Consider the following 23727-nt stretch of genomic DNA (forward strand, 5'->3'; position numbering starts at 1 on the left):
GGCCCAGCTCTAGGGTCATGCCTAATTCTATGAAAACATACCCAAGGTTTCCTCCATCTGCCTTTGCATTCCCTGCCTCATTGGATTATAGCTTACTTTTTGTTACTTATTCTCAAGATTGATCTCTCTAATAGAAGCAGCAAATCCTGATTGAAATCTGTATTTCTTTAAATAGATATGGTCATGTTTAAATTGCATTAGTTTATATTTGTTTATTTTAAAGTAAACTATATATAATGCACAAATTACTTTTGTAATAAATTTAAATACTTGAATTTTAATCTTGAAACTAAATCACCAAATCCTTGAGAGCAGATACTTAATCATATATGTTTCGATTCCTCCTCGCTATTCCTACACAACGCTAGTATGTGTATTCAGTATCATTATGAGCTCGATATTGAATTCCTTAATGGCTTCTTGTTTCTAAAGAATCTTGGCCCTAGGAAGGATTTTGAAGAAGTCTGAATCAATCATTTGGGATGGGGAACCTGGGGTCCCCAAAAGAGGAATTTCCACCTGGGGAAGCCTAGTCTAGGTGTTTCCACCACATATCCCGCCTTCTAAATGCAACTTATATGCATTGGTGAAAGTTTATTGTGCCTTTGCTTCCCAAGGAAACCTAACCGCACTTTCTTCGGAAATGAGAAAGCGGTCGCGCAAGCAAGCTCCGGCTGTGCGCGCATGCGCAGAACGGTGGGAACCTTGTGTGGAAGGCTCCCTGCAAGTGAGCGTTCGCTTCCCCCGGTCGCATTTTGAGCAGCGCACCCGGAAGGCCAGGCCTGCGGGGCAAGATGGAGTTCCTGCAGGTCCTGAGGCGAGGACTGCAGCAGGTCAGCGGCCACAACGGCCTCCGAGGCTGGCTGCGAATGCTCTTCAGGTAGGCGGCGGAGCCATGCGCCCGGCCTCTGGGCTGGACTTGAGCTGGCCGGGCTTTTGGAAAGGGGCGTGGGCTTGGGTCACCTTTGAGAAACCGCAGCTCTGGTCAAGGACAGCCGGCCCAATCTCTGCCTTTCATCCCCCGGGCCGTAGTCTCTTCCCGGGGTCTCCCAGAGACAGGACCACAGCCAGCTCCAGACACGGCTGGGACGTGGAGGCGAGGGTATCTCGGCTGCCCCCTGCCCTGATTCCTGGAGCGTAATGAGCGTTGCTAACCACCCACGGTGTGACCTTGGGAACGGTCTTTTTTACCCTTTATTGGCCTTCACTTTCCTCCTCTGTGCGGTAAGGCGTTGCACAAGGTGATCGTAAAGGTCTCCGCTAGTCCTGACATTCGCTGAATCCGACTAGCAGCATCGTCCGTAGAAGCCGGTTGGAGACCCCGAGTCGAAGGACAGCTCGGACATTCATATCATTTTAAGATGATAGACTTTGGCTTCCTGATTTCCTGAGGGTTTTTACTAACTCCAGTGCCTCTGATAGGAGATAAAAGGAGTTCTGTAATTTGCATCTTTATATTTAGTGTAGTTTAAGTATATCGTCTGGGCCAGTTGATCCCGTCTTGTGCTCTTCAGGTGGCACTGGGGGCCACAGGAGCGTGTGTTCTGGAGCTGCACCTGCAGGCGAGTGTTCAGCGGTGGGCGGGGTGAGCCTCGAGATGAAGGCTGGAAGGCTACGCTAGTGTCCCTCCCCGAGCATCTCCTCCTTTTTCTTATTGATGCAGCAGCCTTTGTTTCTTAAAGTCGGCATTCTCTACTTATGTTTGTGTTTTGAACAAAGAATCTTTCTAAACTCTCTCTTTTCTTTTGGGTATTCACAGGGCAAATGATGTGAGGGTTGGTACATTAGTGGGGGAAGACAAATATGGAAACAAGTACTATGAAGACAACAAGCAGTTTTTTGGTGAGTGCAGTATCGGTATGAGTAAAGGGAGTGAGCTTAAATTTTGATGTGACTCTGTTTCCCATAATGTACAAGTAGCTTCTTTAATAAATGTATAAATCTACATACACTCTTTTTATTCATGTTGATAAATGGAAATTTTTTTTCCATAAAAACCTTGGGCAAGTTTCCCATATTAGTTAGTTGGATGTATCTACAGCATTCTTTTTTGTTTGGATATTTGTCTGTGTATTTTTATTAAAATTTTTTTTTCACAGCATTCTTTTTAATAACAACACAATATTCCATTGTATGAAAGAACCATTATTTTTTCAAACACTTTACTTTATATGTATATTATATATTTTTTTTTATTGATTTCAGAGAGGAAGGGAGAGGGAAAGAGAGATAGAAACATCAATGATGAGCGAGAATCACTAATCGGCTGCCTCCTGCACGCTCCCCATTGGGAACCACGCTTGCAAACCAGGCATGTGCCCCTGACTGGAATCAAACCCGGGACCCTTGAGTCTGAAGGCCGCCGGCTATACACTGAAGCCAAACCGGCTAGGGCCAAACACTTTACTGTCAATAGACATTTAGGTTGCCTTCAACTTTTTTTTTTTTTTTACTAGAAACAATGCTTCAGTGAACTTGCTTGTACCTACTTTCAATATTCTAAGAATAAATTTCTGTAAGTGGAATTGCTGAGTCTGAGTATACACATTTAAAATTTTAATATATTTATCTCAAGATTGTTAAGGCCCAGCTCTAGCGTCATGGCCTAACCCTATGAACCTTACCCAAGGTTTTCTCTATTTGCCTTCACGTTCCCCTGCCTTATTGGATTATAGGTTACTTTTAGTTATTTATTGTCAAGAGTAATCTCTCTAATAGAAGAAGCAAATCGTGGTTGAAATCTGTATTTCTTTAAATAGATATGGTCATGTTTAAATTGCATTATTTTATATTTATTGATTATAAAGTAAATTCTATAAAGTAAATGCAGATTACCTTGTGCTTATTGGCTTAAAATCTGTTATAGAGTTGAATTCAGTATTCCCTGTGGGGTGGGGCAGTGAGGAAGAGGTAGAAGGAATTGATATTTATTATGCACTTACATGTCTGATGTTAAAGTAGGTGTATGTGTGTGATATTTAATTTTCACGGCAACCTTCAGATGAGGTATTATCATCTACTTTTAATAGATAAAGAAACTGACTGAGTCTCATAAAATGTACCTAATATTCATAGATAAGTGACAGAATCTTGATTGGAATCCAGGTCTTTGCCCATCTTAAGGCAAAGACCAAATAGAAATAGTCTTCTTGCCCTAGCCAGTTTGGCTCAGTGGATAGAGCATCAGCCCATGGACTAAAGGGCTCTGGGTTCGATTCCGGTCAAGGACATGTATCTCAGTTACAGGCTTGATCCCCAGACCTGGTCGGGGCGTATGTGGGAGGCAACCAATCGACATGTCTCTCTCACATCGATGTTTCTCTATCTCACCCTCCCTTCCACTCTCTCTAAAAAAAATAATAATAATAAAAAATTAAGAAAGAAATGGTCTTGTAAATTGTGGTTAGGCCTCCAACTACTCCATAGAAATGTGTTAAACAAGAATGTAGTCATATTATTTTGATGACATGAACTGTCCTTATTTAACCATCATTTACATATTTTGCTTATTATGTGTATTCAATTTCTGAAAGGATCTCTGGTAGTCATTTAAAAATATTTATATGGAAACATATAATCCAAGTATGATTGCTGTGAGTACATTTCTCCTGCCCCATTCGCAGGAGGAGCACTTTCTCTCCTGAATACCCTGACTGGCTGGGCACATATTCCCCTACCCTCTCCATTGCTTTCTTGGCAAGGGTGGAAGCAATGGTTCTCCACTGTGGGAAAGGCTTGAGCCCCGCCCACAGAGTAGGTTTTAGTCCCTGTGCAGGGATTTTGCTCTGGCAGCTGCCAGGCTGTTGATAGAAGCTTGCCACACACTTCCTGGAGCTTGCCTTCACTATTACAACCTGGGGGCTATTTCTCTTATGTAAGAGCACATAAAAGTCTTAATTAAAAGGTTGTCTTCTTTGATATTTTACAATTATGGTTTTTTGTGTTTTCTTTTAAAGTTGTCTTTATTTTTTCACATTTTTCTAAATGTTGCTCTTTCCACTCAGGCCGTCACCGATGGGTTATATATACTACTGAAATGAATGGCAGAAATACATTCTGGGATGTGGATGGAAGCATGGTGCCCCCTGAATGGTAAGCTAAGTCAGCATTCTATTTTTTGGGGGGGGTGGGGGGAGACAAGGAGGGTTGGCAATGTTTGTTTTATTATACAAATATTTATTAAATAGCTTATTTATTTATAAGGCAATTAATGATATTCTGAAAGCATCTGTTTCAGTTATATATGTCATAGTTTTTGTGGGTCAGGAGTTTAGATAGATACAACCTGTGGATGGCTTATCTCTGCTCCAGGATATCGGGCCTTAGGTGCAAGATTTAAAAGCTGGCTGCTGGAGCCATCTGAAGACTTCATTCAGTGTCTGGAAGTTGATGTTGACTGTCAGTTGGGGACATAGCTGGGGCTTCCTCAGGCAAGTGCAGAGAGAGAGAAAGAGAAGGAGAGGGAGAGAGAGAGAGAGAGAGAGAGAGAGAGAGAGAGAGAGAGAGAGAGAGAGGCCTTGTCCACACTTAGTCTTAGAGATTGCTCAGTATCAGTTTCTCATTTCATTGGTCGAAGCAATTAGATAATTCTGCCCAAATTTAATGGGAGAGAACATAGACCCTATCTCTTGATGGAGGTGTGACAACACATTATTTGTGGGGATATATAGTGGTGTGGCTGTTTTGGGGGAAAAAACAATATTCCACAGTATCACCTGGCTGTGGGTGAAGGGAAAAGCAAAAAGAACTCTGCCGCTAATCTTCTTTGGCAGCTCGACCTTAAGCAAGTTCCTTAACCTCTCTGGGACTTTTTTCTCACCTGTAAAATGAGAACCCCAAGTTCCTTAGATCGCTAAAAACTGGTTTTTATAACTATAGACTATGTAACCATTTTGAAATGAAATTCTAATGCTTTTACTTGAATTGCCGAATTTTATATTAAGTATTACAAAACAGAGTACTGATCTCTATTCCATAGATTGCTGAATAATACCATTTGTTTGATATACAATAAACTGGGGAGATCCTTTCTAGTTTAGAAAATTTCACCAAAAAACTGAAAGTAAGTTTATCAAGTTAACTGACATTTTATTTCAGTTGAGCTTAATCATCAGAAATAGTTTTTGGCAAGTGGGATAATCTCAGAGTATTCACTTCCATTGTAAAAGCTCAACTAGAAATCCACGCATTTAACCAAAGTGAGTGAGGTGTGAGACAGTAAGGAATAGGGAGGAGAATAATGAACTGAAAAGCACACACTACGTCAGAGAGCGCAGCAGCACTATTCATTCTTCCTCAGTTCCATCGGGTGAGAATTTCACCAGTTGTTTCCAGATACATGATTTTTCAAGAGAAAGTATAAATCTGTATTAATGGTGAGATGTCTTGTTTTTTATATGTTAATTTAAAATATTTGTCAGCTTAAATACATCACTATCTAATACATGATAGGATGTTCTGTATCTGTTCTGTTCAGTAGGGTAGCCACTAGCCACCTGTGTCCCTTTGAAATGTGGCTAATGTGACTAAGGAAGTGAATTTTTAATTTTATTTCAACTAAATGGGCTATTTGATTGTTCAGAATAGGTTTGTTTTTGTTTATTTGTTTGTTTTTGTTTTATATTGTGTGAGCTAAGCAAACATGTTTATAAGACTTCACCTACAACCAGTTTTCAACCTCTGGTCTACCACGTGGACCAGTTAGGAGCATTGAACCATGGCATTAATGTGGTTTGAAAACCACAGTATTGGATTATGTCTATACTAAAACTCATTGGCTCTTCACAGCAACACTGATGCTACATTTGAGCCTGGGTTTCCTCTTTTAAATGGGAAGTAATGTATGGTTCTGTCAAGGTCTGGGGAGCTGTGATTTTAGGTGTAGAGCTATCTGCCTTCTCCGAAGGAGCATTCTGTATGTCAGGGGCACTATTCAAGACCAAGGTCTCAAAGTGAATTATTGGTTTTAGAAAGTGAGGTGTTCCGGTTTTTATTTGTTTGTTTGGTTGTTTTTTTGGGTGGGATTGGTCCTGTAAAGATGTAGAAGGCAGGTGGGTGTGTTGTTCACATTGAGATCTATCTCCTTCAGAGTACTCATCTAACACTGGTCTCAGGGTCTATATTTTGGGAGAGTAGGGCGTGGGGGAGGGAACTGATTTAAATTATGTGAGATGAATCAAATTTGAAATTACAAAATAGTAAAAGATATGAAGAGATAAAAGTGCTGTTCAGCCAAGCAAGCCCTTTTATATAATCTGGCATCACATGGAAAAAAGCTGACAGTGGTAGAAGACAGCACTCCAGCAGGTGCCTGATGGCAATTGAGGATATAGAGCTGAATTTCTCTGTGGAGTGGAGCCTCCTCTAAGGGCTGAGTACCTTCAATGACCCTTGTTTGTAAGGGAAGTTTAAAGGCCTGTGATTAGTCTTTGTGGGAAGAAGTGATGTGAGACAAGGGCAGCTGTTTGTTTCTCAGACTCCCTTTTGCTGAGTGTCATGTATTGTGGAATTCTAAATCTGTGGATTCTTGCCTGTGATTTGATTCCTGAATAAGTTTGATGTAGGATTGATTTATTAGAACCAGGTATTATCTTACACATAGAGTAATGAATAACATATACAGTTTATCATCTTTATGCCTTCAAATAACTTTATTTATTGTATATCTATCAGGTGCAAAGACCTATTGCAGACACCAGGGGTACAACAGTGAATAAAACAAAGTTTTTGCTCTCAGACGGAAAAATAGATATGTTATATGTTTAGGCAACAATAAACACAAAGATAATATGAAGCTGGCATTCATAAAGGGATAAAGAGCATGGAGGGTTAAGTGGCTGCTTTATCCTGGGGTTAGTAAAGACTTCTTCAAGGAAATGAAGAGAGCAAGGAGAAGAGGGGTGGGATGGTGGTGAAGAGCTCCAGGCAGCAGTAACCAAGTGCAAAAGCCCTGTGTGTTTGAGATGTATTGCTTGTATTCAAAGAACAGCAATATGACCAATTTGACTGGAATGGAATGAGAGGGGAAGATGTTAGGAAATGAGGTAGGAGAAATAGATAGGGCCTAAATCATGTAGATCTTGTAAGTCATGGTGAACACTTTGACTTTTTCTCTAAATTTCTTTTGAAGTCATTGGAGGGTAGGGTAGGATGTGATCTGTTTCACAATTTTTTAAAAATTGGGAATATCAAATTTTCTGAAAAGTTACAAGTATTTGAATTATTTCATATTAAGTTGCCAAAATGATGCACCATGACTCCTGAATATTTTAATGTGTGATTCCTGCTGCATAACCACAATATAACCATCAAAGTCAGGAAATTACCAATGATACACCACTACTGTGTCATCTTCAGACCTCATTTAAGTTTCATCAAATTCCAACAATATCCTTTATTGCAAGACGATCTAATCATACATTTCATGTGCATCTTAATTCTCTCTAGGCTCTTTCACCTTGGATTGGTTGCTCAGCTTTTCCTTATCTTTTATGACCTTGGCACTTTTGAAAATTACAGGTCAGATATGTTACATGTTCTGTCCCCCAGCCTGGGTTTGTCCAGTGTTTCCTTATGACTAGATTCAGACTATGCTCTGGTAGGAATATCACAGAAGCAATGTCAGGTTCTTCTTGTTGCATCCTTGCTCTCTTGGAGTTTATACAGTTGACCCATGAACAACACGGGTTTGAACTGCATGGATCCACTTAACTGCAGATTGTAAATGCCTGTACTGTTTTCAGTCTTTGGTTGGGAATGTACAGATGTGGAGGAGGTGAAATGTATACAGTATACACTGATCAGCGTTTTTTTGGTTGTCATATAATGTTCTAGAAGCTTGTGTAGAGAAGAGGATGGCAGGTCAGGGGGATTTCTGGGAGGTGATAGAGAGGAATCAGGTGATTCATAGGTGGTGGTATCATTCACTCAGATGGGAATACTGGGAGAAGGGAGGTTGGGGTGTGTGGAGGGTTGGAATCAGAAACCTCTTTTTGGAGATACCTGTCAGAAATCCAAGTGAATAGATATGCCACAAAAACAGCAGAGTAACTGAATCTGGAGCTTAGCACAGAGGTCAAGCCAGCACCGAAGAATGAGTAGTAGCTAGTAAGGTAAGAGGAAAGAGAGATTAGCATTTCAGCAGCATGGGAAGGCTACCTGTATTGATTATTGCTGAGAGGTTGAGTAAGATAAGGACAGAGAAGTGTCTGTGTTGATTTGGCAATATGAACTTTATTGAATCTAAGTGGAATCTGTTCTTGAAAAAATGTGGAGAGATCAAAAAAGTTTTAAAAATCTGGCAGAGACAACCACTGTCAACATTTAGCATATTTCCTTTAGTCCTTTTAAATAATTTTTATTGTAGTTGTGTTCATAATCATTGTCAATGTTATCTTCTGTTTTTTTCTCTAGATATTACAAGCAGTTTTCTATGTTACTAAAACAATCCTTATAATCACGGTTAATTTTTTTCTGATTATAAAAATTGTTATAGAAAACTTGGAAAATCCAGAGAAATAAAGTTAGAAACCAAAATAAACTCTAGTTCCTTAGTCTAGAAACAAGCACTGTTAACATGTCATTCATTGATTAAACAAATATTTGAGGGTCTGCTTTTGAATAGAGAAGGAATGTTTTTAAAGAACAGATTGTTGTTTATTGGTCACACCTTCTTAGAAAGTTTGTGATTATAATTAACTATGTATAGGCACATACATGAGTATATATGCATACAGGGTGTGGCAAAGGTAAATTTACATTTGTTGGTATAGAAAGTAATACAATAAGTAATCCTATATAATAAAAGCCTAATATGCTAAGTGTCTGGTTGTCCATTCAACCAATCAAAACCTAATATGCTAATGATATGCTAAGGCTGCTCAACCACTCGCTGTGACGTGCACTGACCACCAGGGGCCTGACAGTTGACCAGTTGACCAGTCGCTATGACGTGCACTGACCACCAGGGGGCAGATGCTCTGACTGATTGGTGAGCTTGCTGCTGGGGTCCGGCCAATCGGACTGAGTGAGACGGGCTGGACACACCCTGGAGCCCTCCTGTGGCCCCTCCCTGGCTGACCAACCTCCCACGTCTCTCCCTGGCCCCGATCATGCACTGGTGAGGTCCCTCGGCCTGGCCTGCACCCTCTCACAATCTGGGACCCCACAGGGGATGTCAGAGAGCTGGTTTTGGCCTGATCCCACAGGCCAGGCCAAGGGACCCCACTGGTGCACGAATTCATGCACCAGGCCTCTAGTAGATAATAATACAAGAGTAAACTGTGTTTCCCATACTTACAACTGTAAACCTACCTTTGCCCACCCTGCATATATCTGTTTATTATGCATGATATGATGTTTGCTTTCTCCTTCTCCTCACTTAATATATCACAGATATTTTTCTCATTTCACTATTCTGTTTGTCAGTTTGAAATTTTTAGTGTCTGGAGGACTATTATATGTAAAAAGGATTAATGGCAACTTAGGTTTAAAATTAATATTTATTGATTACAATTCCATATTTTAAAAACCTAGTTCTTAGATAGACTCTCCTGATCCTTATCATTGTCAAACCCTATTGGGATTTTAATTCAGTTTGCATTTAATTAAAAATAGTTACTGAACTAACAGAGTTTGAGTTGGATATTTTGTAATGAGCTATCTTTGTTTTTAAAATTTGTTAAATTTATCAATCCCATCCTGGGGTTAGATGAGTCTCAGGATTTTGGCAGATACCTAGATGCTATCGTAATCCTAATCTGGTTTTCATCTATTGATTGTAATTAATTTTCTGTTCAAAGGGTTGGCTTCACCATTGGGAAGCTGTGTTCAAGCCTCAGCTCTGTAACTCACATACATGCTGTGGGACCTTGTGAAAGTCATTTCAATTCTGCTTCCTCAGTTTTAAAATGTGAAACAGTAAATTGTGACTAAGTGATGTGTGTTAGAATATTTCTAACTGAAGTCTGATGGAGTAATACAAGTTTTAGTATAATGAGTATTTTTACCTCAAAACACACTCTGGAGTTTTTCTTTAGTCTTTCTTATTTATTTTTTGAAAAACTGAAAAATCTTTGGCATTTCTAGTCTCAGTTAAAACATCTGAAACATGGACATTATGGTCAGAAGCCAGTCTTGATTCCCAAAATTAAGAATGTTATCTAAGGAGAACAAAGATTTAAAACTGCCTATGTTTTTATTGTTGTTGTTAGCAGTTATTTGGTTATGTTTTATTTCCTGGAATTTTCTGAAAAGAATAATTAAACATTTTTTTTTAATATATTTTTTCTAGAGGCCCAGTGCAGATTGGTCCCTCTGCCAGGCCTGCAGGGATTGGGCCAAAACCGGCTCTCTGACATCCCCCAAGGGGTCTCGGATTGCAAGAGGGTGGTTCTCGGATGATGCACCCCAGAATCAGAATTGGGCTCCCTCCTCCCTGGTTCCAGGTGCGTCACCCAAGAACCGGAGCTGCCAAGTCACCGCAGCTCAGCAGCTCCTGCATTGAGTGTCTGCCCCCTGGTGGTCATTGCTCATCATAGCCACTGGTTGAACGGTCGGACAGTTGCTTAGGCTTTTATATATATAGATTGATTTCAGAGAGGAAAGGAGAGGGAAAGAGAGATAGAAACATCAATGATAAGAGAGAATCGCTGATTGACTCCCTTGTGGGCACAACCCAGGCATGTGCCCTTGACTGGAATCGAACCCAGGATCCTTCAGTCTGCAGGCCGATGCTCTATCCACTGAGCCAAACCAGCTAGGGTGAAAAATTAAACTTTTTAATTTTTGTTATTAATTCTAATCTTAAAGACTGTTTTCATTTGCACTGATTTTCAAAATAGACCCCTTCATTTTGCACTTTGAATGCACCCAAACTGAGGGGCTATTTAAGTGAAGTTAGTATATTTTCAAAAAGAAAGGACTAGTCTGTCTTCCCTGTTCCCTGACACACTTTTTCCTCTAATACAGCTGAAAATAGGATCAACCACTTGTTGGATTTATTTTCATTTGAGTTATGTTGTAATTTTTTTAAATTAAATTCTTTATTGTTGTAAGTATTACCTATGTCTCCTTTTTCCACCATTGACCTCTCTCCGCCTGCTCCTCCCCCCCTCCCCCAGCACATACCTTCATCCCCCTACTATCTGTGTCCATTGGTTTTGCTTATCATGCATACAAGTCCTTTGATTGATCTCTTACCCTCCCCCCAACACACACCCCCCCTCTCCTGCCTTCCCTCTGAGGTTTCTTGGTCTGTTTAATGCTTCTATATCTCTGTATCTATTTTTATTCATCAGTTTATGTTGTTCATTATATTCCACAAAGAGTGAGATCATGTGATATTTATCTTTCTCTGACTGGCTTATTTCGCTTAGCATAATGCTCTCCAGATCCATCCATGCTGTTGCAAATGGTAAGAGTTCTTTCTTTCTTACAGCAGCTTAGTATATAATTGTCATTTAATATCTTTGTTTCCAGTTATTTTGACACAACTAATATTTGAGTACTGAGTTTTTCCCAAAATGTATTATATTTTCATTATAAGTATTTATCTCTTTGGTATTTATAACTTTTTGCCTTTCTCTCAGTGTCCTCATTTGTAGTGTCACTGCCTTTATCATCAAGTTTAAGTAATTTTGTATTTTTTCCTTTAAGAAAATAACAGTGACATAAAATTGAAGCTCTAATGCCTGCTGCAACATAGTTTTCTAGACAGTGCTGTTAGTCCAATGGTGTCTTTAATTAATTGGAATAAAAATGACCCAGCTGAAAACCTCTTTTGCAAAAACTCTTTGGTGTGGAAATCATATTATTTCTTTAGCCTTTATTCAATACTAATTGTGACAGAAGGATTATGCTAGCCTGTTTCTTATGAGAATAAATTGTTTACTCATTCTCTGACTCTTGCCAGTAGCCTTACTGGGTAAACGTTTTCAGATTTTATGTATTATCAATTATTGCTAATAAACACTCTTGAACATACATAGCATCATAAATTTTTCTTATTAGGTTTAGTCTTAATTATTTTAGTGAAACCACCTCCTCTTACCCTTTTCTCTGTAGCTGGTCAACCTTTTTTTTTTTTTTTTTCTTGGAGCTGCGTTCTATGCCTGTCTCCTCATTCCCTGTTTTTATAGGGTCATATCTGTATTATGAGCTCTGAGCCTTGGGGGATCTGGGATGAGTTCTCTCTCCTTCCTTTCCCATATAAATTCAGCTTGGCTTCCTGCTTAGTCCTACTCTAAGTAGGACATTGATTCTTCCTTTCTCTGTCTTTAGAGAGACATCCCCCTGTAGACTCCAAGGAAAGCTCCCAGCTTCCTTCAGGCCAGATTTCTGGCCCCTCCCAGCAAGTATCCTTTGAAAGTAAATGGTTAAACGCTTAAAGCTGAAATATTTGTGAACTGTGATCTAATAATTTTAAGACTTAAGCTTGAATTTAAGGTGCACGTAGAGACCCTCTACCTCTTCCTTTTCTTCAGCATTGGGTTTCCAACTACAGCTTCATGAGGCAGAGCAACTCAGCACACAGGAACTCCAGGGTCAGCCTCTAGCATCTCATAGTGATACTGTAGTTCATCAATTTTCTAACATTTTTACATCTAAAATTAGGTACATATTCTATCAATAGTGTCATAATTTAATTGGCAGCATTTTTTAATTTTTAGAGATACATAAAATAATGGTGTATCTTAAAATTGATGGTGTCCTAAATTTGATGAAATACAGTAAGGATAATAGTAATAGCTAGCATTTGTTGAATTCCTGCTGTGCACAGGAATTTTTCTAGGTGCTGTATGTGTATCATCTCATTTAATCCTTATCCCTCTTTAGGAAATAAGATGTTCAGATGAATAAACTAAGTCATAGAAAAGTTCAGTTAGTTAGTGATGGAGCTAAGATTTGAGCCCAAGCAACAAAATAGCCCAGAGCTGCCCTCTTCACCTTCCTCCCCGACACTGCACGGCCTCTTCCTAACTGTCTTCTTTCCTCTCTTTAAGGCACCGTTGGCTTCACTGTATGACTGATGACCCTCCAACAACAAAACCACCTACTGCTCGTAAATTCATTTGGACAAACCATAAATTCAACCTGAGTGGCACTTCAGAGCAATATGTACCTTATTCCACCACTAGAAAGAAGATTCAGGAGTGGGTCCCACCTTCAACACCTTACAAGTAAAGACAGTGAACAATTTAAACATGTAAAATATGAGGCTTTTCATGTCATTGCACTTTTGCTGCCTACTGTTAATTAAAATTATTTGATTAAACAATGTCTTTTTGCCCTTGTTATTTATCAGTTGCAAAATAGAGGCTTACAGATGTGGGTAATTGAAGTAGACTTCTGTTGGGGTGGGTGCTGGTTTACAGTTCTCCTTACCCGGGGTCATGTCTGTGCTTTGCGACCCTGCCTTCCTACCATAGCTGATTGATAGGGGAAGACCCAAAGCTGAGCTGAGCCCAGCGGATCTTCTCGAGAGACAGAGAGGTTGAGTGAACAGAACTGGATGGATGGCTTTTATGGAAGCTCTACGGAGGTTTTCAGAGATTTCATGTTTCCTGAGCTTTGGTTCTTTCCAGTTTATTTGGATGTGTGGACGGACCATCCTAGAATCCATCCACTATATTATTTCTTTAAGCTAACTAGGGTCATTGATTTTTTGTTTTTGTTTGCAAACAAAAGAACTTTAATGTCTATAGTGATTCCAAAAAATGGGTTGCAGGCAGACCTTCAGGAAATGAGGGGTCTTTGGCATTGGTTGTTTCTGGGTAGGACGAAAGGCAGTGCCACTGCCCTCTGTGTTCTGGATAGAAAGCTCGCAGCTTCAGTAATCCAGTAGCTTGTCAGGCCATTGGTTTTAGTTACTAGGATCCATGAGCTCCTTGAGGATAAGGTCCTTCGATACTGCTTAGCAGCCACCGTAGAACAATATACTGGTGATTGGAAAAAGAATGCAAGGATTATGGAGTCAGATAGCTGCTTTCAAGGGCACTGGATACCTTAAGGGAGAGAATGAACCTTGATTCCAAAACCTCAACTCAAGTGAAACTCTGGACAATAAAATGACTTAGCTAACCTCAAGTTTCTTAAATGAAAATTATGGGATAGAGTGGGGTCCTGGTTGTTGGTATAGGGACATCTGGCAGGAGCTAGGAAGTCCCCGAGTGCACTTTAACATCACCTCGGGCAATATTTTTAGCTCTAGAAGCCCAAGCTATTAAACCAGCCTCTCTGAGGGCTCCAACCGATGGTTCCATTGCAGCTGAGGTTGTGAACTACTGAGCTAAAGAAAACACACCAAACTGGCTCTCCTGAAAGTCTTTCTCAATTATAGGAAACCAGTTTTCTCACAGCCTCACTGCTGAGTATCCCTTACTTAGCTGGGTCAGGTTGAATTTGGTACCCTCTGGAGATACTATATTCCGTGTGCTGTTTTGGGCAGCTGTCTGCAACTTGCTGGTGGACCAATGTAGAGCAGGACCAAACACTAAGAGCTGTCCAGTGCTAGATTGAGATTTCACGTGCTTGGTCATCGGCCTCTTCAGTAACTTTTCTGCCAGGGCCTAAAACGGAAACCTGTGAGCAACTGGAAGTTCTGTCCTCGCTTGCTGTTGTTTCTGGTCAAGCATGTTGGAGGGTCACCTGCTGGAAGAAAAATGGGTGCTTCTTCATGGGGAGGGAGAAGATGGAAAGGTAGTAATGAGGAAATGTTGGATCTGCACAATCTCTTAAAGTGGTTAGGTAATCTTAGAGTCAGGCATGAAAGCAACAGAGGTTTTAACCTGATTTTTTTTTTAAAGCCAACCTGATAGGTCTATGTAACAGACACTTGAATCAAGCCAGAGGATCACAGCTTCTCGGTTCCTAGAACTGAGTTAATTCTCAGGACCAGAACCCTTGATTTAAGGGCCTTTGCTATAACAGTAGAGATGTGTGTTATGAACCTTTCACCTAGCTATTTCTTTAGGTGATATGCAGTCTGAAATGAGAAATATCCAAAATTTTTAGGGATCCGTGGATACTTGTTCTAAGTTATGGGGGATTGAGAAGACTATGACTCCTGGTCAGAATAGAGGTCATGGGAGGAAGATTGGACACTGGACTTCTCTCCCCCCAACCCCCCTCCATCACCCTTGATTCATTTCCTCAGTTCCTAAGTGTAGATAGGATACACATCCTTTGCAGAATCTCTCCATTGGCTCCCTGCCCTAAGGAGTAAGGGCTCTGTGGTAGAAGGACCAAGGGGAAGACATTGGAGCATTCTGTTCCTCCAAAATACTAAGTAAAAAAGCAGTATGTCTTTTGGGGGGTAATTACAGAAGTTAGTACAAACATAGAGGGTAGAAAGATACAAATGTGGTAACCTGTCATATCCCCAAGTGGAGAGTGTACTTCATTTGACCAGTGAGAAAGATTGATGGCTCTTGGAAATGACAGTGGACTCTGCATTAAAACTTAATCTTGAGGTGATCCGAATTACAGCTGCTGTTCCTGAAATGGTCTCTATTGGAGCATCTTAGAACAGCCTTGGTTAACCAAGGTTAACTTAATTAACAGCCTTAGTTACATTTGACATGTAACTATTGGTCTAACCACTGCATTTTTTATCCATTTTAGTTAGCAGAGTCCCCTAGCAGTTTGCTTTTACCTGGCAGGGACAGAAACAGCTTTACAAATCTGTCCCACAGATGTCAAATCCAGCTGTGTGCTACACGAGGACATTTAATGCATCACCAAACCATAGGATATCACATTAACACACTGTGTTGGAAATACCAGATACACGAATGCCATGGTAGATTCATGTATTCAAGGATGAACTCCAAATCTCACAGAGGTACAGGCACTTGACTGCTTAGTAATATCCCCAGGGATACAGTGGTCTAGTACATGTGGTGATAGCCCCTCCAGTGGTAAGGACTCATTGCAACATCTTGCCCCTTCTACAACTAGGAAAAGCACAGCACCTTGTGGTAGAGACAGCATATGGCACACGGGTGTTTTGTAGATTTATTTTCTAGGTGACCTGAGAAGCTGTCAGTGCAAAGCAGTCTCTGTAGGAGGCCCAGGCTGCCATCTAAGCAGGTCTGCTCCTCAGCCCTCTCAGAATACCTGGGAGACTTAGTGAAATCAGAAACAAGTCTCTCCAGAAAATCGTGGAAGCACACAGGATTGGGTAGCAAGGCCATGAACCCCTGATACTTTCCTTTTCAGAAGCAGCTTCGATTTGCTACTGGTGTGTTGGAGACCATGGGACTCAGGTGCTATCTAACCCACCTACTCGTAAAGGGGACCATGTCCAGTAACACTCCATCGCCTCATAGATGGGGCCAGAGCAGGCCATAAGGCACTTAGTTTGTGTGAGCAGATTTCTTCCCACTCGGTGCGTTTGACGACACTATTTCCACACCTTGTCCCGGCCAGTCTGTCCCTTCGTCCTGGCAGAGAGTTGTTGACCAATTAACTGAGAATAATAAAAGTCAAGCCTGGTTTGTAGATGTTGTGCAAGATGCACTACCAGCTGGAAGTCTCCTATTGTGTACCACACCCCCTGTCAGCAGCTGTTTTGAAGGACAGCAGAGGGCAGGATTTCAGCAGGAATCAGGCAGGCTTTTAAGCAATGCCTTTCATCATGTATTTTGACTGGAAGGAAACATGACCTGAGTCTGGCTCTGTCACCAGTCACTGACTATATGTCAGAGACTTGAAAAGAGCAGCACTGAAAATTGCTGTGAAGGTTTTGGGAAGGGCTTTGCCAATGAACTGTGAAGATTGGGCCTAGAACCCACAGAGGTTAAGAACAAAGCAGCCAGGTGCTTACAGGGTCATCTCCTGAGCACAAGTTTTTATCTCAGCATTGGCTTATGGGTGAATGCAATGTAAAACACACCTAAGGCCAGCAGCCCCATGGTGGCAAGTTCATTTCATTGGGGCAAAGCTTGATTTTTTTTCATGGAAATGGATGTTGTTCTGAATTTGGATCTGCTTTCCTTGCCTATCATAACTTAGCCAATACCAACATTCATGGACTTAGAATGCCTTCTGCTTCGTCATGTATAGGATAGTGCCCTGCCCAAGAAAACCACTTCATAGAAAAGAGTCCATGAACTAGAGTCTGCAGGAATCCCTGCTTGTGTTCATAACATGCCCATTTACCTCTCAAATATCATCTTTCTAATTTTTCCCTCTAACACCTACCATGTGTCAGTCATACCAACCCTCTCTTTATTCTTTTTAAAAATTGAATGTATTGCCCAGCCAGCATGGCTCAGTGGTTGAGCATTGACCTATGAACCAGGAGGTCACGGTTCAATTCCTGGTCAGGGCACACGCCCAAGCTTTGGGCTTGATCCCCAGTGTGGGGCGTGCAGGAGGGAGCCGATTAATGAGTTTCTCTCATCATTGATGTTTCTATCTCTCTCTCCCCTCTCCCTTCCTCTCTGAAATCAATAAAAAAAAATTTTTAAAAAATTGAATGTATTGGGGTAACATTGGTTAATAACATTATATATGTTTTAGGTATACAAGTTTATAATACGTCACCTGTATATTGCATTGTGTGCTCACCACCCAAAGTCTAGTCTCCTTCCCTCACCATATATTTGATCCCCTTTACCCTCTTCATCCTTCCCTCACCCCTTCTGGTAACTACCATACTGTTTTCTGCATCTATGAGTTTGTTTGTTTTATTTGTTTGTTTGTTTGTTGATGTTTTATATCCCACATGTCAATGACTATATGGTTCTTGTTCTTTACTGTCTGACTTATTTCACTTAGCTTGGTACTCTAAAGATCCATCCATGTTGTTGCAAATAATATTTCGTCATCTTTTATGGCTGAGTAGTATTCCATTGTATTTATGTACCACATCTTCATCCAATCATTGGTTGAAGGACACTTAGGTTGTTTCCATGTCTTGGCTATTGTGAATAATGCTGCAGAGAACATAGGGGTACATATCTATAAAAATAAAAGCACAATATGCTAATTAGACCAGACATCCTTCTGGACGACCTTCCAGATGAAGCCATGGTTGCGAGGGAAGCCCGAGTCCCAGGTGCCAGAGGGAAGCTGGTACCGGCAGCCAGGGAAGGAGGATCTTTATAAATAGTGTTTTCAAGGGGGGGTTTTGTTTGGTTTTTTTTTGTTTGTTTGTTTTTGTTGTTGTTGTTGTTGTTGTTTTGAGTAGGTACCTAGAAGAGGGATTGCTGGGCCATATGGTAGCTCTATTCTTTATTGTTTTTTGAAGAATCTCCGTACTGTTTTCCAAAAGTGGCTGTACCAATTTACATTCCCACCAGTAGTGTATTCTCACCAACAATGTCTGAGGGTTCCTTTTTCTCCACATCCTCTCCAACTTGTTAGTTTTTGTTAGTTCTTGTCTTGTTGTTAATAGTCATTCTAACAGATGTGAGTGGTAGCTCATCGTGGTTTTGATTGACATTCCAGGTTCATTCTTGCCTTGGGGCCTTTGCACTTGCTGTTCCTTCTGACTGGAATAGTAATATCTTTGTGTAGCTCCCTCTTTTGAATCATTGATGTTTCACTTCACCAATATCACCTCCTTTCTCAGCAATATATGTGTCCGGGTAATCTAAAGGTAGAAACAAAAATAAACTCTAGTTCCTTGGCCCAGTAACAAGCACTGTTAACATTTCATTCATTGATTCAACAAATATTTGAGGGTCTGCTTTTGAGTAGAGAAGGGATGTTTTTAAAGAATCACAGTGTGGCCCAGCCTGTGGTTGAGCATCAATCTGTGAACCAGGAGGTCACAGTTGCATTCCTGGTCAGGGCACATGCTTGGGTGTGGGATTGATCCCCAGTAGGGGGCATGCAGGAGGCAGCCCATCAACGATTCTCTCTAATCATTGATGTCTCTCTCTCCCTCTCCCTTCCTCTCTCTGAAATCAATAAAAAGAACAAAAAATATTTTATTTTATTTATTGTTTAAGGTATTACATATGTAACAAAACATATTTTAAAAAACAAGTCTGTCTCCTGGGCAAGCACCATGTGGTTATTCCATCTTTGGGCAATTGGGCTTAGCACAGATTGAGTTGAGCCTTCTACAGATTTCATTACCTGAAGGTAATAGCAGTGTGGCTTGATGGGAAAGTCTGGGAGAGGAGTGGAAAGGGAGAGGGGGAAGAGGGAAGAGGATGGGGATACCTATTTCCAGAGCAGTGTAAGACCACACTAACACTGGGCAGCAAGCAGGGAGGGCTGGAAGGCTGATCTGACCACGATGTCCTGAGACTGGATGTTGATACCTCTGGCTTGACATTCCTTCGGAGACCAAATGTGCCCCACCTGGGGAGGCTAAAGGGCTCTAGAAATCATGAGAATTAAAATCCCACCTGGGGCCCAAGGGTCAGTTACCTCTGACCCCTTAACCAAAGTTTGAGAATCTGACTCTTGAGATGCCAACTCCTGGGAGCAAGAAAACTCTGTCTCCAGACCTGGGAGCATTAAAATGCCCGTGTGGCTGGAATGGAACTAATCTGACCCAGACCCCTTCCTGGCCTGCATGGGTTGTGTAGTGACCACAGGTTTTTCCAGACTTAGCAGGGATGCTTCTTATATAATAACTAGGGCCCGGTGCATGAAATTCGTGCACTGGGTGTGTGTGGGGGGGAGTGTCCCTCAGCCCAGCCTGCCCCCTCTCACATACTGGGAGCCCTCAGGCGTTGACCCCCATCACCCTCCAATCACAGGATCGGCCCCTTGCCCAGGCCTGATGCCTCTGGCCTAGGCGTCCGGCCCAGGCAGCGGGGACCTGCAGTGGCAGCGGGGGATGCCGCGATCACGCGGGCTCCACCCCTGCCCCTGCAGGATGTCTCTGACTGAGGCGTCCGGCCTGGGCAGCGGGGACCCGCAGCTGCAGCGTACCTGTGATCCTGGGCTTCGCTTTAGGCCCAGGCAAGGGACCCCTAGCTCCTGGGACTGCCAGCTTCGACCTTGCCCAGCTCCCATCGCTGGCTCCACCCCTACTTCCTGCTATCACTGGCCAGGGCAGAAAAGGCACCTGATTCTCCGATCATGGCTGGGGGGCAGGGCAAAGGCGGCCCCAGGGCCGCCTTTGCCCTGCCCCCCAGCTCTTAGCTCCCCCCTGGGTTTCCAATCACTGTCAGTGGCAGGGGGCTTCTTCCTGCTTTCCCTTTCGCCTCCCTGCATTGTGCCTACATATGCAAATTAACTGCCATCTTGTTGGCAGTTAACTGCCAATCTTAGTTGGCAGTTAACTGCCAATCTTAGTTGGCAGTTAACTGCCAATCTTAGTTGGCAGTTAATTTGCATATAGCCCTGATTAGCCAATGAAAAGGGTAGCTCGTATGCCAATTACCATTTTTCTCTTTTATTAGTGTTGATAAAACAATCTTACATTTGCTTAGCACTTTTAAAATACTTTTTTCCATAGATCTTGATACATAACCTAAATTCATAAATATGTATTTATGCAGGGTGGGCAAAAATCTACCTGGAAATTGAATCTACAATACTCAGTTACTGCTTCCCCTGATGTGGGTACCTAAGCAGAGAGTTGGGAAATAAAAGCTGCAGCTGTTGTTGAGAAAGTAAAAAAACAACAACCAATTCAAATATCTCCAACCCTAACAACAAATGAAGCTCTTGGTTCAAAGTTAGAAGGTTTTCATCTTATGCAAGTGAATAGCATCATGAGATGTGTTTAGGAAAGAAAGGATGGACTTGAGCAAAAGAGAGACAGAAAAATAGTCACAATGCGTCTATAACCCAGCAGCTCGTCAACGGAGGCGGAAAGGGAGGCAAGCCCTCCGGGCCCCTGTATATTTCACTTTCCTTTCTATGTTTGGTCTCTGAAAATGCACTGGATCCATTAATGAATTTATTCCTGGATTATATCGAGAGGGGGAAGAGGACAGGAGGGAGGGAGGGGAAAAGCCAAGCTCCAGATGTGAGTCTTGATTTGTGAATGACCTCTCATCTTAATCCCTCTAAACAGGACATCAGAACAGTCCGCCTGAGGCCTCTGTCAGATCTGGGTCAATTTAAGCGTAATCTCTCCCTCTCCTCTAACCCCCAGCCTTTTCTCCAGCTTCCATCTCTCAGCACAGTAAACACATCTTCTCTCCCCACACCCCACAAACACGTTTGTTTTGTTCATGTGTTTTGCTTTACTTCACCTCTGACGCTTCCATCAAACAGGAAAGGAAGGTCATTTCCAGGGCTTCCTTCCCAAGGTGTTGCATTGAGGGGCAAGTGAGAGGGCAGGGCAGGGAGAGGAAGGACAGCTGCTCCCCTCATTAAAATGTTTTTTACTACAAATCTATATGGAGTGCATCTGGGGGACAGGATTAGGTGAGAGAGGGCTTTGCCCTTTTGCTGATTAATAATACTCGATCCAATCATTGCTTGACAACATAGCCTTGCCATATCGTATTTAATAGTAATGCACCACAGAATCTGCACTTCGTAACACTGAGCAGTAAGACCCAGCCTACCATTTTTTAAATAATTGTTTAGCCCTAGCTGGTTTGGTTCAGTGGGTAGAGCGTCCGCCTGCGGACTGAGGGGGCCCGGGTTCAATTCCAGTCAAGGGCACATGACTGGGTTGCAGGCGAGATCCTCAGTGGGGGGCATGCAGGAGGCAGGCAGTCAATGATTCTCTCTCATCAATGATGTTTCTATCTCTCTTTCCCTCTCCCTTCTTCTCTGAAATCAATAAAGATATATTTTTAAAAATTGTTTAAAGGCATTTTGGTGAATTTTATCTATGCTGCCTTCTATTGTCTCTCCCCGGTCCAGCCTAAGAAGTCCCAAGCCCTCTCCTCTGACTCCCAACACCTCCATGCTTGCTTACAAAGATGCTGACTGAGGACTTATGGGGAAGTGGGGAGAGCAAGTCTCCCCAGTGTGGGGGTGACAGCTTCCCTTGTAGAGGAAATGCTAAGATGGGTTTCTTCACTTTCCCATTGTGATGGAGAGGAGATTCAGGGTGAGGGGGTGATCTGAAATAGCTGGTTTACCAAAGTGATAGAAAAGGGACTGGGAAAACAGCCGAGTCTGCACTGGGCAGAAATGGCCCATCCTTGTAACCCTGCGGGTCTGGGCTGCCTGTCACTACTTGAGCCAAGTAAACAGAGACAGGGTTGAATCTTATATGAGCAATAATGCCAGCAGCATGGGAGAGCAGCAGGTCATCCATGAAAATCCGCTCTGCACCCCCCATAAATCAGTTTACATGGGGAGGTAGGCGAAAGGAATAAGAATGGGTGTGACAGTTACAGATTGCAGGCATTGTGGGCTGGGGGAGGGGGTCCATTGTTTGGGCAATAAGGTTATAACCTTTCCATGATAATCGTCAGTTCTTGGTTGAGAATGGACCACATTCCAAGGTTGACTCCCAGGTCCCAGGGGTGTGAAACTCTCAGCCTGGTTAGAATGTGCTTTCTTTAATCAGAACAAAACAATCACTGTTAACAGAGAACGATGAATCCTATATAATAAAAGGCTAATATGTAAATCGATGGAACGGCAGAATGACTGGTTGCTATGATATGCACTGACCACTAGGGGGCAGACGCTTAATGTAGGAGCTGCCCCCTGGTGGTCAGTGCGGTCCCACAGGGGGAGAACTGCTCAGCCAGAAGCCGGGCTTACAGCTGGGAAGCACAGGGAGTGGGCCTAAGCTGTCAGTTGGACATTCCCGGAGAGCTCCTGAATGTGAGAGGGCACAGGCTGGGCTGAGGGACCCCCTGAGTGCATGAATTTCGTGCACCGGGCCTCTAGTATTTCTTATAATTAACAGCTATTCCCCAATATTCTATTTCTGCCCCTAACACTACCAGCTGAGGCTGTCAGCTAACTGTACTCCTTGAAAATAAAATGTAAGTTCTTTGTTTAAGGGAGACCCTAGCAGTATACACCCATGGCTGCCACATGTGACATCTGGAGGTAATTTTGCAGGAAATCTATGAAAGCAAAAAAATGTATGGAAAGCAGATTTAAGTAATTACCACATTAAAGGAAGCCTGGCCTATGTGCTTTTCCAGGATTGTTTATGTTGTGCTGATTCTTCAGGAAATAGTCTCCCCCTGGAAGACAAGGTCCAGAGAACATTTTTCCTTCGGGAGCCCAGGAAGAGCCCTGTGAACCAATGTGGTGTCCCTGTATTTACAAGATGCATGAGTCAGTAAACAAGAAGCGAGGCCAGGGGTCTGAGAGCACCCTTTGCCAGCTCAGTAAGCACCAGGCTCCCCAAGGGCAGACTTGATCCTGACTGGCAACCTCAGAGCCAGAGAAAATAAAAACCCAGAGCAGACGGAGCAGGAATGGCAGAGGTCTGGGGAGGGGAGTGCAAGGCCCTTCAGTCAACCAGCGATGCCTCCACATACTGATTTTCACTTCCATACCCCTTCCTCACTCATTCACATCTGCAAGGACAGCCAATCACATGCACAAGTCACACACAATGAAAACATTTCCATCTGCTTAAATCACGTCCACTCTCACATACACTTCAAAAAGCCACATGCACATACACTTCTCCAACCCAGACATGGGCCTGGTATGTGCACCCCCTGCTATTTCAACTAATACTTGTGCACCTGGTACCAAGTTTCCAAAACATCCCGTCTGTGCAGATGGCAGGTAAGAGATTGTAACATCCACACACATAAACCCCAAACAACATATAGGAACAAAACTAATCAGACATTAAAAAATACAGTGAATTTACGG

The 23727-nt window shown here is 42.2% G+C and overlaps 1 protein-coding gene across 2 annotated transcripts; it reads left to right on the forward strand.

Annotated features, from left to right (window-relative positions):
- The first annotated feature begins 686 nt into the window (after window positions 1-686).
- On the forward strand, window positions 687-13278 carry NDUFA12 (NADH:ubiquinone oxidoreductase subunit A12). Of its 2 annotated transcripts, XM_059681973.1 has the most exons (5): window positions 687-880; window positions 1760-1842; window positions 4005-4092; window positions 7447-7518; window positions 13002-13278. In XM_059681973.1, the coding sequence occupies exons 1-5, from the start codon at window positions 795-797 to the stop codon at window positions 13180-13182; spliced, it is 510 nt and encodes a 169-aa protein (XP_059537956.1). In that variant the 5' UTR covers window positions 687-794; the 3' UTR covers window positions 13183-13278. The 2 variants fall into 2 exon arrangements, with proteins under 2 accessions (XP_059537956.1, XP_059537957.1); XM_059681974.1 differs by lacking the exon at window positions 7447-7518 and having other exon boundaries at window positions 696-880.
- The last annotated feature ends 10449 nt before the right edge of the window (window positions 13279-23727 follow it).

This window comes from Myotis daubentonii, chromosome 2 (genome assembly GCF_963259705.1).
Source record: "Myotis daubentonii chromosome 2, mMyoDau2.1, whole genome shotgun sequence".
Lineage (NCBI taxonomy): Eukaryota > Metazoa > Chordata > Mammalia > Chiroptera > Vespertilionidae > Myotis > Myotis daubentonii.

What these genes read in the sequence shown, in the direction of transcription:
- NDUFA12 (XM_059681973.1), top strand. Translation starts at nt 795, where the DNA reads ATGGAGTTCCTGCAGGTCCTGAGGCGAGGACTGCAGCAGGTCAGCGGC. An exon ending in AGCATGGTGCCCCCTGAATG is followed by an intron (nt 4,093 to 7,446) that starts GTAAGCTAAGTC and finishes AATTCTCTCTAG; the next exon opens with GCTCTTTCACCTTGGATTGG. An exon ending in GGCACTTTTGAAAATTACAG is followed by an intron (nt 7,519 to 13,001) that starts GTCAGATATGTT and finishes CCTCTCTTTAAG; the next exon opens with GCACCGTTGGCTTCACTGTA.